The 15,714-nt window shown below is 41.4% G+C and overlaps 1 protein-coding gene across 2 annotated transcripts in view; it reads right to left on the bottom strand.

Annotated features, from left to right (window-relative positions):
- Positions 1-15,714, bottom strand: part of LOC101341368 (zinc finger protein 664-like) — a 38,244-nt gene that overhangs the window by 8,965 nt on the left and 13,565 nt on the right. For both annotated transcript variants that reach the window (XM_023742276.1, XM_023742277.1), the window contains exon 2: positions 10,656-10,714. In XM_023742276.1, the coding sequence (XP_023598044.1) occupies positions 10,656-10,670 (15 nt within the window). In that variant the 5' untranslated portion in view covers positions 10,671-10,714. The remainder of the gene's footprint in view (positions 1-10,655; positions 10,715-15,714) is intronic.

Below are 15,714 nucleotides of genomic sequence, written 5' to 3'. Positions count from 1 at the left end.
CAGTAGCAGTAGCCAGTCACCATTAAGTTCTCTGGTCTCATGGTAGATGAGGCCATGGTTCGTGTAGACTATTTGTCCTGTAGACTAGTTTCTCCAAGTACGTGCATCTTGACATGAGTAATGACAGTTTTTCTAAGACTGAAAGGGCACAAAATGGGAAAGACCAGGTTTTAATGAAAGGGTTTTTTTTTTTTGCTTAAAACAATTGTTTATTCTCTTGAATCTACAGGCCATCTGGTGGTTCTGCTGGTCCGGGCTGGGCTTTCTTGTGTGTCTGTGGTCATTCAGCTGGGCCGGCTGGCTTGGGGACTGGCTGGTCTAGGATGGCTTCAGCTAATGACTCATCCCTCCATGTTACTCACATTCCACAGCAGGCTAGCTCAGGCATGTTCTCGAGGTGGTAACACAAATCCGAGAAAGAGGGCCCAATTGTATAGGAGGGCAAAGAGAAACACGCACGCACTTTTCAAGTCTCTGCTTTGTCAAGTCTGCTCTTGTCTTATCAGCCAAAGCAAGTCATTTGGCCAAGCCCACAGGCAGTGTGGGAGGATACTACCAAAAGGTATGGATTCAAAGAGTCATGAAAAGTTGGAGCTATTAATATAATAAACCTATCACCCTTACCCAGTCTGCAAGGCCAGAGGAGAGGGCCATTTTCTCATGCTACTGATGTGTCAGAGGGGGAGGTAAATGTTAGTAGAGTCTAAGGTGGTCAAATGAAAAACCTGGAAGTACAAATTCAAATCAGTTGGTCAAGCAAGAGATTAAGGACAGAACTGAGGTATGCCTTCATGAAGAGGAGTCAAAGAACCAGAATTGCCTAGAATGAGGACATGGAGTGTAGACAACCATGAGATATCGTACTCTGCCTGAAACGGGACTTTCAAAGTCCAAAGTATTGTACATAGAATACTTTTCAGTGATGTGGAGGCTGAAGAAGGTAGGTGAGTTGGTGTCTTTTTAAAGACCATTGAAATGACTAGAACCAAAACCAAAAAACCAAACCCAAAAAACCAAACCTGTTGCTGTCGAGTTGATTCCAACTCATAGACTAAAGTAGAATAATATTAAAGTAGACTACAGAAACTACTAAAAAAAATACAAAGCAGTATAACTAATTAGCCAATAGAGATAAAACAAAAAAAACCCAACCCCATTGTGGTCAAGTCGATTCCAACTCATAGGGACCCTATAGGACAGGGTAGAACTGCCCCATAGAGTTCCCAAGGAGCAGCTTGTGGATTCAAACTGTCAACCTTTTGGTTAGCAGCTGAGCTCTCAACCACTATGCCAACAGGGCTCCAGAGATAAAACAGAGTTCTAAAAAAACTCATTTCACCAAAAAAAAGGAAGGAAAGGAGGAAGAAAGAAAAATGAAATAGCAAGATAGTAAACTTAAACTCAACCATATCAACAATTACATTAAATGTAAATAGACTAAACGTTATAATTAAGATGCAGAAATTGTTATTTCTGAGATAAAAAACAGACTTGACTATATTTTAAGAAATGCACTTTAAAGATGATGGCACAGATAGGTTAAAATTAAAGATGGAGGTCATGGAAGCCCCATAGACACATCCAAACTCCCTGAGGGACTGAATTGCTGGGCGGAGCGCTGTGGGGACCATGGTCTCGGGGAACATCTAGCTCAATTGGCATGACATAGCTTATAAAGACAATGCGCTACATTCTACCTTGGTGAGTAGTGTCTGGGGTCTTAAAAGCCTGTGAACGGCCATCTATGATACTCCACTGGTCTCATCCCTTCAGGAGCAAGGGAGAATGAAGAGAACAGGATACAAGGAAAAGATGAGTCCAAAGGACTAATGGACCACAGCTACCAAGGCCTTCACCGGACTGAGTCCAGTACAGCTAGATGGTGCCCGGCTACCACCACTGACTGCTCTGACCAGGATCACAACAGAGGGTTCTGGACAGAGCTGGAGAAGGATGTACAACATAATTCTAACTCACAAAAAAAAGACCAGATTTACTGGCCTAAAGGAGACTGGAGAAACCCCGAGAGTATGGCCCCCAGACACCCTTTTAGCTCAGTGGTGAAGTTATCTCCGAGGTTCACCATTCAGCCTGGGAGTGGACAGACCCGTAAAACCAAATGAGACTAACGAGGTACAAGAGTCCAGTGACAAGGGCCAGAAGGCTGAAGGGGACAAGGAAGCTGGTGATAGGGAACCCAAGGTTGAGTAAGGATATTGTTGATGTGTTGTGAGATTGTTAACCATTGTCATAGGGCAACATTTGTAGTAACTGTTAAAGGAGAAACTATTTTGTTCTGCAAGCCTTCATCTTAAGTGAGAATAACAGCACAATTGGAAGCGCGTAGTCAGTGTCACTGAACTGTGCATGTAGAAATTTTTGAAACGGTGTATCTTTGGCTATGTGTATTTTCACCAAAAAAAAAAGGTTGAGAAGTTAGAGGGTTGATATGTTGTGGGGTTGTTAACCAATGTCATAAAGCACTGTTTCATGAGAAACTATTTGTTCTGTAAGCCTTCACCTGAAGTACAATTAAAAAAAAAAAAGATGGAAAAATATGTAATGTGCAAACACTAATAAAAAGAAAACTGGTATGGCCATTTTAATATCATACAAAGTAGATTTCAGGCCAAGTGTTATGGGATGAATTGTACCCCCCAAAAGATATGCTGATGTTCTAACCCTTAGTGCCTATTTGGAAGTAGGGCCTTAGCAGATATAATTAGTTAACATGAGGTCATACTGGAATAGGATGGACCCTGGTCCACATTAGATGACTGGTGGCCTTACAAAAAGAGAAGAGACACAGACAGACACAGAGGGAAGATGGTCACATGAAGATGGAGGTGCAGACTGGAGTTACGCTGCAGCAAGATAAGGAATGCCTGAGGCTACCAGAGGTTGGAAGAGACAAGGAGGGATCTTCCCCTAGAGCCTTCAGAGAGAGCGTGGCCCTGTCAAAAACCTGAATTCAGACTTCTTGCCACTAGAACTACGAGAGAATAAATTTCTGTTATTTTAAGCCGACCAATTTGTGGTAATTTGTTATGGTAGCCCTAGGAAACTAATACACCAAGAAAAATAATCAGGGATAAAGAGAAATGTTTCATAATGACATAACAATCCTAAATGTGTATGCACCTAAGGACAGAGCTTCAACATACATGAAGCATAAACTGATAGAATTAAAGAAAGAAATCAGCAAATCCACAATCACAGTTGGAAATACTAAAGATCATTGGAATTGGAGATCATTAGAAATGTGGAAATTAAGAAGGCTCTCTAACATGTGTGTGGCTTGAACCAGAAAGACACTGGGTGAAGGAGTCAGGAGTCCATTCTCCTGTCATTTATTTATTTACCCATAAGGTGAAATGGGAGAAGGCTTGGTCTCTTCACTGGGATCCAATGGGATTCACTTTATTCTCTGCCTGTATCCCCACAAAGTCAATAGGCATGCTTAAGATAGATTTCCCAAATATCAACAATGTTCTCTCTGGCTGGTGGTATTATCCCATTGCTTGTTGCCATCAAGTCAATTCCAACTCATAGTGACCCTATAGGACAGAGAAGAACTGTCCTCAAAGGGTTTCCAAAGGGTGGCTAGTGGATTTGAACTGCTGACCTTTTGGTTAGCAGCCATAGCTCTTACCACTGTGCCAGCAGTTTATTGGTCCAGTTGTGAGGACTTTTGTTTTCTTCATGTTCAGATGTAATCCATACTGAAGGCTGTAGTCTTTGACCTTCATCATTAAATGCTTCAAGTTGTCTTCACTTTTGGGAAGCAAGGTTGTGTTAACTGTATATCACAGATTGTTAATGAGTCTTCTTCCAATTCTGACGCTGCATTTTTCTTCATATAGTCCAGGTTCTTGGATTATTGGTTCAGGATACAGACTGAATAAGTAAGATGAAAGGATACAACCCTGCTGCATATCTTTCCAATTTTCAACTATGCAGTATTTGGAAGACAGCTACCTGGCCAACCAACTGGGGAGAGATCCATATTTGTACCCATTCCAAAGGAAGGCAATCAAACAGAATGAGGAAATTATTGAACAGTATCATTAACATCACATGATAGCAAAATTTTGCTGAAGATAATTCGAAAAGGACTGCAGCCATACATTGACAGGGAACTGCCAGAAGTTCAAGCCAGATTCAGAAGAGGACGTGGAACAAGGGATATCACTGCTGGTATCCGATGGATCTTGGCCAAAAGCAGAGAATACCAGAAAGATGTTTGTCTGTGTTTTATCAACTACATAAAGACATTTTACTCTGTGTCTCATAACAAATTATGGATGACATTACGAAGAATGGGAATTCCAGAACACTTAATTGTGCTCATGTGAAACCTGTACATGGATCAGGAGGCAGTTGTTCGAACAGAACAAGGGGATACTGCATGGTTTAAAGGAGATCACCCTTGATAATATGGCTGGACCTCATCCAATCAGTTGAAGGCTTAAAAGAGCAAAAAACTCTGCCTCAAGACTGTAGCATAGAGTTTCCAGCCTGCTGCCTGCCCTACAGATTTTGGACTTAACAGCCCCACCACTGCATGAGCCAATTCCTTAAAATAAATTTCAATTAATCTCTCTCTCCCTGTATATATGTGTGTATATGTATACATACATACACACACACACAAATACATCCATCCACCCTATTAGTTCTGTTTCTTGGGAGAACGCTGACTAATGCACTCCCTTTCAGCCTAGAGTAGTCACATGACCCAATTCTAACCAATGAACTGTAGGGACAAGACTGCCAAGAAGGGTTTCCTGTTCTGAAGATAAACACTGAGCCATAGCGAGAAAGCATTTTGTCCATTCCCTCTTCTTCCTGCCTGGAATGTGGATGCGAGATATGGTAATGCCATAACCATACTGTAAACACAAAAAAGCAAGCACACTCTTGGAAGTCATCCTGCTGAGGATGGTGGAATTGAAAGAGAGAAGTAGAATGAGATATTAATGAGAATATGGAGCCACTATTCCCACTCCATTCTGCCTCTATCCCAACATGTGATTCAGTGAAGGAATAATACTATCTACATGTATAAGTCACTGTAAGTAAGAGTAGCTGTTACTTGCAACCTAAAGCTTCCCTAACTGATAGTCACTTCCACCACTGAAGAGCAAATTATTCAGCCTAAGTTGTATTTTCCTCATCTTTAAAAGTCTAACACATGACTTAAAATAAAATAATGGATATGAAATAGTAACTCATAAAGTCACATAAAGGATAATTACTTTAGATTAAACTATATAAAATTGCTGACATTCAACCGTTTTTGACCCATAAAAACAGAAATTTCATACAAATCAACCTAATAATTTTAAGAATAATTGGCTAAATACACAAATCACAATTAGAATCCAGTCAAGATGCACACATGTGGATTGGTTTCTTAATGGAAATTCCTACATCAAAGCACAGGGACTGGAACCTAGGAATACTAATAGAACTATGTCAAGGTCACTACTAGATAAAGACTAACAGGCCATTCTGACTGCATGGACCAGGAAGCTGCTGGTATCCCTTTCTAACATCCTCGGTCCATAAAGGACATCCCCTCATGGCCACCCTCTTCTCTCTCATCACCATCTCCTCGTTCTTACATCCCTGCCATGATCTCTCATGATTGCTACACGTTGATGCCAACATTAAATACTGAAATCTTATTATAAGGTGCTAGGAGAATGTGAATCCACCAGCTGCTCCTTGGAAACTCTACGGGGTAAGTTCTACTCTGTCCCATAGGGTCATTATGAGTCAGAATCAACTTGATGGCAACGGGTTTGGGTTTGTTTGTTTGTTTTTTTAGGAGAACGTGAACACAGTCACCTGGAGAGCGAGGTCAAGGGTGACATGTGGAGAAGGCAAAAGGGTGAATGCTGATGAAGAATAAAATGAAGACTCCTGCCATGTGTCCCTTCTACATGTCAGAAGGGAAGGACAATCTAGGGTCTCCGCAGCCACACTTTTCCTCGTCACTCCCACTCCCAGGGGTAACATTCAAGTGTGCACGTGGAATGGCCGTCATCCAAAAGAACCCCCTAAGCAAATCACCCTCTCTCTGCTTGGCACTAATCAACTTCATTCGATAACGTGGGCTCCAATTACTATCTCCATGGCTTATAAATGAACCCCAGTCCTAGGACCCCAAAAGATAACCTTCATCTACTCATCTAGACAATAATGTAAAAATGAGCAATTAAAACAAATCACATGTTTGGCAAGACAAAGAACCTACCATTCTGAAGCTGCAGAGAGTTTTACAGCATAGAGGAATAAGGAAAGGAAGCTTCTATGGATCGAACTGTGTCCCCCAATTCAGACCTTGTTCCTGTTTATTTATTTATAAGTAAGTAAATAAAAAGATAGTCAGGTCCTTGGGGTCAAGGATCCCACCAGCTCACAATACCTGGTAGAGTAGTGCTCAAAGAGTAGCCAGGAACGGCCATCATTACAAAATAAATTTCTCAACAAAGAAAGGACATCAATGGAGAGTGCCTTGCAGAGATGCCATTCTCTTAGGATTTTTCCTCTAAAGTGCAGGCCCAGCCCTCTTCTCGATAATCTGGCCTCAAGCAGCTGCTCGGTGCTCTTTTGGGCAGGAATACTCCAGAACCCAGAAATAAACAGAGAAAAAGGCAGGGCTTCGAACCAGTTCAAACTGGTTCGGTTATGGCCGACAAAGTGAAACCAGAACAGACGTGAATTTTAAAAATTTAGGTGAACCGGAATGATAACTGGAACAGAAAATTTTAGGTCAAAGTCCTGGAATGGGCGGCTCAGAATGTGTCCCTTCTGAGAGCCTGAGGCAGGAGACTGGATTATTGGCACGACTGTGGAGAGTGACACACATTCAAAGCAGTGCAGTGAGCCACCATCTTTGAGTGGGGCACCGCTGTTTCCCACTCTGCTCAAAATCCGACAGACAAGAGATTTGGTTGCTATGCAGCAAGTACACTGCCCTTGCTTTTTAAGAGGGAGATTAGGTTTTTAGCAGGGCTTTGACCTGTACTTTTTCCCATTCTGGTTCACCTAGATTTAAAAAATTGGGGTCTGTTCCGGTTTCGCTTTGTTGGCCATGACCGAGCCAGGCACAACCAGTTTGAAGCCCTGGAAAGGGCCACAGTGTAAGATAAACCTGAGTTCAAATCCTGGCTATACTACTTAAGAAATTTATTCTGTCACAGTTTAGGAGGCTAGAAATCGGCATTCTGGATGCCAGCTCCAGGGGAAGGCTTTCTCTCTCTGTCTTTCTCCTGTCTTATCAGATGACAAAACCTTCTATGGTCCTCTTTCTTCTCCTCTCAAATAGGAATGTCTCCAACATTGTACAGATTTTTTTCCCTCTAGGGGAGAGATATTATTTTGTGCTTTAAGTGAAAGTTTACAGTTCAAGATAGCTTCTCACACAAAAATTTATACACACATTGTTATGTGACCCTAGTTGCTCTCCCTATACTATGACAACACACCCTCCTTTCCACCCTGGACTTCCCGTGTCCATTAAGCCAGCACCTGTCCTTTTTGCCTACTCCCCTCCCCTCCGGAGAAGAGCTGCCCATTTAGTCTCATGTATCTACTTGAGGTAAGAAGCACTGTCTTCATGAGTATCATTTTATGTCTTATACTCAAATCTAATCTTTGTCTGAAGAGTTGGCTTCGGGAATGGTTTCAGTTCTGGGCTAACAGAGACTCTGGGGGCCATGTCTTCTGGGGTCCCTCCAGTCTCAGTCAGACCATTAAGTCTGGTCTTTTTACTAGAATTTGAGTTCTGCACCCCACTTTTCTCCTGCTCCGTCAGGGACTCCGTTGTGTTCCCTGTCAGGGCGGTCATTGGTGGTAGCCAGGCACCATCTAGTTCTTCTGGTCTCAGGCTGATGGAGTCTCTAGTTTATGTGGCCCTTTCTGTCTCTTGGGCTAATATTTTCCTTGTGTCCTTGGTGTTCTTCATTCTTCTTTGCTCCAGGTGGATGGCCGCTCGCTAGTTTTTAAGATCCCAGACGCCACTCACCAAAATGGGACACAGAACATTTTCTTAATAAACTTTGTTATGCCAGTTGACCTAGATGTCCCCTGAAACCATAGTCCCCAGACCCTCGCCCCTGCTATTCTGTCCCTTGAAATGTTTGGTTGTATTCAGGAAACTTCTTAGCTTTTGGTTTAGTCCAGTTGTGCTGACATCCCCTGTAGTGTGTGCTGTCCTTCCCTTCACCTAAGATAATTCTTATCTACTATCTAGTTAGAGAATACCCCTCTCCCTCCCTCCCTCCCCTCATAACCATCAAAGAACGTTTTCTTCTGTGTTTAAACCTTTTCTTGAGTTCTTATAATAGTGGTTTCATACCATATTTGTCCTTTTATGACTAATTTCACTCAGCCTAATGCCTTCCAGATTCATCCATGTTATGCGATGTTTCATAGATTCATCGTTCATCATCATTGCGCAGTATTACATTGCGTGAATATATCATAATTTGTTTATTCATCCATTGATGGGTACCTAGGTTGTTTCCATCTTTTTGCTATTGTGAACAGTGCTGCAATGAACATGGGTGTGCATATATCTATTCGTGTGATGGCTCTTATTTCTCTAGGATATATTCCAAGGAGTAAGATTGCTGGATCGTATGGTACTTCTATTTCTAGCTTTTAAGGAAGCGCCAACTCAATTTCCAAGGTGGTTGTACCATTTTACATTCCCAACAGCAGTGTATAAGTGTTTCAGTCTCTCCACAACCTCTCCAGCATTTATATTTTTGTGTTTTTTGGATTAATGCTAGCCTTGTTGGGGTGAGATGGTATCTCATTGTAGTTTTGATTTGCATTTCTCTAATGGCTAATGATAGTGAGCATTTCCTCATGTATCTGGTAGCTGCCTGAATGTCTTCTTTGGTGAAGTGCCTGTTCATATTCTTTGCCCATTTTTTAATTCGGGTATTTATCTTTTTGTTGTTGAGGTTTTGCAGTATCTTACAGATTTTAGAGATAAGACACTGATAGGATTTGTCGTAGCCAAAATTTTTTTCCTAGTCTGTAGGTTGTCTTTTTACTCTTTTGGTGAAGTGTTTTGATGAGCATAAGTGTTTGATTTTTAGGAGCTCTCAGTTATCTAGTTTCTCTTCTGGTATTTGTGCATGGTTAGTAATGTTTTGTATTCTGTTTATGCCATGTATTAGGGTTCCTAGTGTTGTCCCTATTTTTTCTCCCATGATCTTTATTGTTTTAGATTTTATATTTAGGTTTTTGATCCATTTTGAGTTAGTTTTTGTGCATGGTAGAGAGATTATTTTTATGTTGTTGTTTCTGCTTACAGATTTTTCTAATTTAGGTATAATTTAGACATAGCGAATGCATAAATCTTAAGTATACTAGTTGATGAGTTCTGACAAATGTATACCTCCATGTAACTCACATACCAATCAAGATATAGAACATTTCCATTACCAAAGAAAGTTCCTGTCATGGATTGAGTTGCGTCCCCCCAAATATATGTTGTCCAGTTGGCTAGGCCATGATTACCAGTATTGTGTGGTTATCCTCCATTTTGTGATCCGATGTAATTGTCCTACATCTTATAAATCCTAATCTCTGCTTGTGGTTAACGAGGCAAGATTAGGTTATGTTAAAGAGGATTAAGGAGGGATGCAACACCCTTACTCATGTCACAGCCCTTGTCCAATGTAAGGGGGGTTTTCCTGGAGTGTGGTCTGCATCACCTTTTATCTTACAAGAGCTAAAAGGAGAGAGGGAGTGAGCAGAGAGACGGGGACCTCCTACTACCAAGAAAGAAGAGCCAGGAGTGCAGTGCATCCCAATTGGACCCAGGGTCCCAGCACTGAGAAGCTTCTAGACCAGGGGAAGATTGATGACAAGGACCTTCCCCCAAAGCTGACAGAGAAAGAAAGTGTTCCCCTGGAGCTGGCACCCTGAATTCGGACTTCTAGCCTCCTAAACCATGAGAATAAATTTGTTAAAGCCACCCACTTGTGGTATTTTTGTTACAGCAGCAGTAGGTAATTAAGACCGTTCTGTTGTGCTGCTCCCTGTTGATCCCTGCCCCTGCCCCTTGACCCAATAACCACTGCTCTGCTTTCAATAGATTAATTTCACCTATTCTAGAATTTCATATAAATGGAACCATATAGCATGTACTCTTTTGTGTCTGGCTTTTTTTACTCAGCATAATGTTCTTGAGATTCATCTCTGTTGTTGTATCAGCAGTTTGTTCTTTTTCTATTATGTGGATATATCACATTTTGCTTATCCATTCACCACTTGAACATCTGGGTTGTTTCTCGTTTGGTGCTATCGTGAATAAAGTTGCTATGAATAGTAACATACAGGTTTTTGTGTTGACATATGCTTTATCTTTTCTGGGTGAATATCTAGCAGGGGGATTTCCGGGTCAATAGTATGTGTTTAATTTTATAAGAAATTGTGAAACTGTTTTCCAAACTAGTATCATTTTACATTCCTACCTGCGATGCTCACAGTTTCTCTATTTAGAGAAATTAGAGTAACATATCTGGCCCAGGACTGGCACACTATGTGCCCCATGTTGATCTCCTTCCCTCATCCTAAAATTAAGGGGTGTGAGGTGGTATTTCCAAGGAATGTGGACTCCAACTCACCTGTAATTTGGGCATTTCCTTCTCTTCCCAAGGAAGGGCAGAGCCCTCAGAAGGCAGTGCTGGGGAAGAAGAAAGAAGTGGTGAGAACTGGGCCTGGCTCACCAAGGAAGACCAGCATTCTAGTTATGAAGATGGTATAAGGGGGTGCATTGTACTCAGCTGGTGACACTGGTCCTGGTTTACCACTGCCACACATGCCCTCCCCTGGGAGGCTTTTTCCTCTCTTTTCACCTTTTCAGATAGCCCCCTAACCCAGACTCTTCTTCATTCCCTCCTTCCAATAGCGTACTGATTACCTACTATGAGCTTGGTGATTTAACTTCCTCTGCAGACTCTGGGGTCACTCCAGCTTCCACAAATTCCCATATTTTTGCCCTATTAGGAGGGAAATCTCCTCAGCCCTAGTGGCTCTGCTAGGGGTGGGGGTCTCTCTTCAACCTGTCCCACCTACAGTTGGAACATGTGGAGTTTCCGCAGGTGTCATCTCCACCCAAGATAAAATCCATGTGTGGGGCCTACTGCAGCATCCGTGCTCAGGAATCTGACCTGTTCCTGTAGGCATGAGAGGAATGTCCTGGTGCCCGGGACCTTAACACTGGGGTCTGCACCTCTCTACCTCCAGCGAGAGACCTGCCTGCTAAAGCACAATTAAGTCAATAAACATTTATTGAGCACCTATGGTGTACAAGGCATGGTCCTCTCTCATGGGAGCACCCAGCCCTGACATTCCCAGGACTAGCTTTACAGGTAGATCAAATCACAGGGCAGCAAATACGGCTTCTCTTGCGAAGACTTCCCAGGAAACCTCACCTTAAGATTCTCAAAAGATGTACTCGTAAAATTCATGAATTTCTCTTTGTGACTATCACATTGGTAAACGCTTTAAAATCTGAAAATCCCATCATCGATGAGGTTGTTGTCTCATAGGTTGTTAGGACATAAATAGGTATGGGCTTTTTGGGGGAGCAATTTGATGGTATCTATCAAATTAAGGCGGCAGAAGAAATAATTAAAAAAGTAAATGAAGAAACTTTTGAGGGTGATAGGTAACTTCATTATCTTGATTGTAGTGATGGTGTCATGTGTATAGACAAATGTCAAAATTTAGCAAATTGAACACTTTAAATATGTATAGATTATCATGTGTTAATTACACCTCAATTTAAAATTCATTTTGTTTTAAAATGGTTTTTATGAGATGCTTCACAGATTCATCATTGTTCTTTATCGTTCCGTAGTACTCCATTGTGTTTATGTACCATGCTCTGACAGGGCTCACAAAATAGGGTCCCGCACAGAGCCAGAGAAAAATGTAGAACAAAATTCTAACTCACAAAAAAAGACCAGACTTACTGGCTTGACAGAGATTGGAGAAACCCCGAGAGTATGGCCCCTGAATACCTCTATAGCTCAGTTATGAAGTCACGCCTAAGGTTCACCCTTCAGCCAAATATTAGACAGGCCCATAAAACAAAATGAGACTAAATAAAGGAGCACACCAGCCCATGGGCAAGCATGAGAAGGCAGGAGGGGACAGGAAAGCTGGTAATAGGGAACCCAAGGTCGAGAAAGGAGGGCATTGCCATGTTGTGGGGTTGGCAACAAATGTCACAAAACAATATGTGTACTGTTTAATGAGAAGTCACTTTGTTCTGTAAACCTTCATCTAAAATACAACTAAAAAGAGGTTTTTAATGAGCAGTGTACCTTTGACCCCACAATTCCACTTCCACATGTAAGACTTACACAAAAGCATGAAGACATGAGTGTAAAGACATTTACTGCAGTGGCATTTGTAGTACTGAAAATTTTTAAATTACTTGAAAGTACATTCACACTCTACCATGCAACGCTGACTAGCTGTTAAAGGAGGTAGTTCTGTATATACTGACAAAGAAAGATGACCTTAATATAATTTTAAAAAGAAAACTGCTGGAAGGCAGGCCAAGATTGCAGAGCAGTTAAGACACTTCTGGTGGACTCTCTTACAAAAAACACCCCAAAAACAAGTGAATCAATAACATATGACAATCTAGGAGCCCTGAACATCAAAGGCAAAGTTGAGGAACTGGACTGAGTGGCAGGGGGAAGGAGAGACAGTTTGGAAACACTGAGGAGTTGCCAGACCTGAACCAGTGAGAGCCTGAGCCCTTTAGGCTTGATCAACTCATGGGTGAGTGGTGAGGTGGGCAAGCAGCAGTGCTCGGGAGGCGTATTCCACACCGGGAGAGACCCAGCAGCAGAGAGTCTACTTGTTGACCCTGAACCGGTGAGAAGCAGCCCTTGATTGGCAAAAGATGAAGTACTTGCGTCCGGCCTACCACGCAGATCAAACACACCCGCCTTAGGGAAAAACCTCTCTCCCATTTACCTCCCAACTCCCTGCTCTGCACTGGGTCCTGGACGGGCTTCAGCAATTGCTGAGTCCCCTGGGCTGAAAGCAGGACCCGTCACATACCCTGAGCCATTCTCCTGGCCTTGGAGAGTGAAAAGGGGAAAAAATAAACTGCCGGCTCCCCTAAGCCAGGAACCCAGGGAAGGCAAAGTTCCTTTGCTTAGGCACAGACGTAAGGGATCCATGGACTTTGAGTGCCTTTCCCCCTGCATAGGCTTGTGTGGGCCCATTTCAACAGTGTACACCCTCATTACCACAGTACAACAGGGTATATACCTAAAGTCTAACTTCAACTATTTCAGCTGTGAAGAGGTAGGTTTGTAACATTTGACACTGTTCTGCCCATTAAGCAGGGACTTCATCTACCCACATCAGGGGCCTGAGGACTTGTGGCTCCACTCACACTACCTAGCCACCTGCGATAGGGGCCCAAGAATAAGAGGTGTCCCCAAGTCCTTATACCTAACAGCATTCAGTGCTCATGGTTCGGCTGCAAAACCCACCCAACCACGCACTCTAGGGAACAGGGACACACCTTCCTCCTGGAAACTCAGGGGCAGCCGTTAGGCTCCTGCCTTGCTCAGTGTCCCCCTGCTGAAGCCAGATGCCTGTGCCTACACCAATCACTCATGTCTGTCTAGGACTGTAGGTGACAGCCTGCACCACACACTTGATGGTTATCTACCTGGGCACCCAAGCTAAATCCACACAGGAGGAGTGGGTGGACTCCTGAGCTCACATACCTACTAATAGATATAACCACTTCGTTACAGGACATTACAGCTTCAAAGGTGCCAATAATCAAACTAGCTCATTCAAGCAGACCATTTGGGCATATCAAAACAAAACAAGAAGCTAGGACACAGTAAGCAAACATAAAATAAATCAATATAATAACTTATCGATGTCTCAAAGACAACAGTTGGTATTAAATCACATAAAGAGGCATTCCATGATGGTTTCAGCAATCTCTCAAACTAAAAAACCTAGAAATTTCCCAGAGGAGGAAAATTTCTTGGAATTACCAGAGGCAGGATACGAAAGATTAATATACAGAACTCCGCAAGAGATTAGGAAGGCAATTAAGCAAAACACAGAACACACAACAGAGGAAATTAAAAAGATTAGAGAAAAGCATAATGACAAATTTAACAGGCTGCAAGAATCCATAGAGAGACAGCAATCAGAAATCCAGAAGATTAACAATAAAATTTCACAATTAGCTCAATAGAAAGTCATAAGAGCAGAACTGAGGCAATGGAAGTCAGAATTAGTGAGAGTGAAGATAAAGCACTTGGCACCTACTTACTTGAGAAAAAATCAGATAAAAGGATTTAAAAAAAATGAAGAAACCATAAGAATTATGTGGGATTCTATCAAGAGGAATAACCAACGAGTGATTGGAGTACCAGAAAAGGGGAAGGTAACAGAAAATACAGAGAGGATTGTTGAAAATTTGTTGGCAGAAAACTTCCCTGATATCGTGAAAGATGAGAAGGTATCTATCCAAGATGTTCATCAAACCCCACGTAAGGTAGAACCCAAAAGAAAGTCACCAAAACATACTATAATCAAACTTGTCAAAACCAAAGATAGAGAATTTTAAGAGTAGCTAGGGATAAATGAAAAGTCATCTACAAAGGAGAATCAATAAGAATAACCTCAGACTACTCAGCAGAAACTATGCAGGCAAGAAGGCAAAGGGATGACATATATAAAGCCTCGAAGAAAAAAATGGCCAGTGAAGAATTATATATTCAGCAAAACTGTCTCTCATATATGATGGCGAACTTAGGGCATTTCCAGATAAACGGAAGTTTAGGGAATTTGCAAAAACCAAACCAAAATTACAAGAAATACTAAAGGGAGTCCTCCAGTTAGAAAATCAGTAACATCAGATAGCAACGTAAGATTAGAATACAGGATAGAGCAACCAGATATCAACCCAGATAGGGAAGTCACAAAAATAAACCAAAGCTAAAACACTGAAAATAGGGAAACAGATGTCAATATGTAAAAGACAACATTAAAATGAAAAAAAGGGACTTAAAAAATGTAGACATAGATTTTCCATATGGAGAGGAAGTCAAGGCAATATAAAGAAATAAAACACTGGTATAAACTTAGAAAAATAGGAGTAAATATTAAGGTAACCACAAAGGAAATTAACAATCTTACAAGTCAAAATAAAAAACTAGAAAAACATAAAGACTCAAAAAACACAAAATCAACAACAATGAAAAAGATGAAAAGAAAATACATTAAGAAAAATGACTCAGTACAGAAAATTAAGTGGAAAAAAGAAACTGTGAACAACACACAAAAAAAAGACATCAAAATGACAGCACTAAACTCATACCTATCAATAATTACACTGAACATAAATGGACTAAATGCACCAATAAAGAGACAGACAGTGGCAGAGTGGATTAAAAAAAAAGATCTATCTATATGCTGCCTACAAGAGACACACCTTAGACTTAAGACACAAACTAAAACTCAAAGGATGGAAAAAAATATATCAAGCAAACAACACTCAAAAAAGCAAGATTGGCAACATTAATCTCTGACAAAATAGACTTTAAAGTAAAATCCACAACAAAGGATAAGGAAGGACACTATATAATGATTAAAGGGTCAATACACCAGGAGAACATAACTATA

The sequence above is a fragment of the Trichechus manatus genome, unplaced genomic scaffold, assembly GCF_000243295.1.
Source record: "Trichechus manatus latirostris isolate Lorelei unplaced genomic scaffold, TriManLat1.0 scaffold00207, whole genome shotgun sequence".
In the NCBI taxonomy this organism is placed as follows: Eukaryota; Metazoa; Chordata; class Mammalia; order Sirenia; family Trichechidae; genus Trichechus; species Trichechus manatus.
The sequence above is the reverse complement of the archived record's forward strand: the minus strand, read 5'-3'. Positions and strand labels throughout refer to the sequence as shown.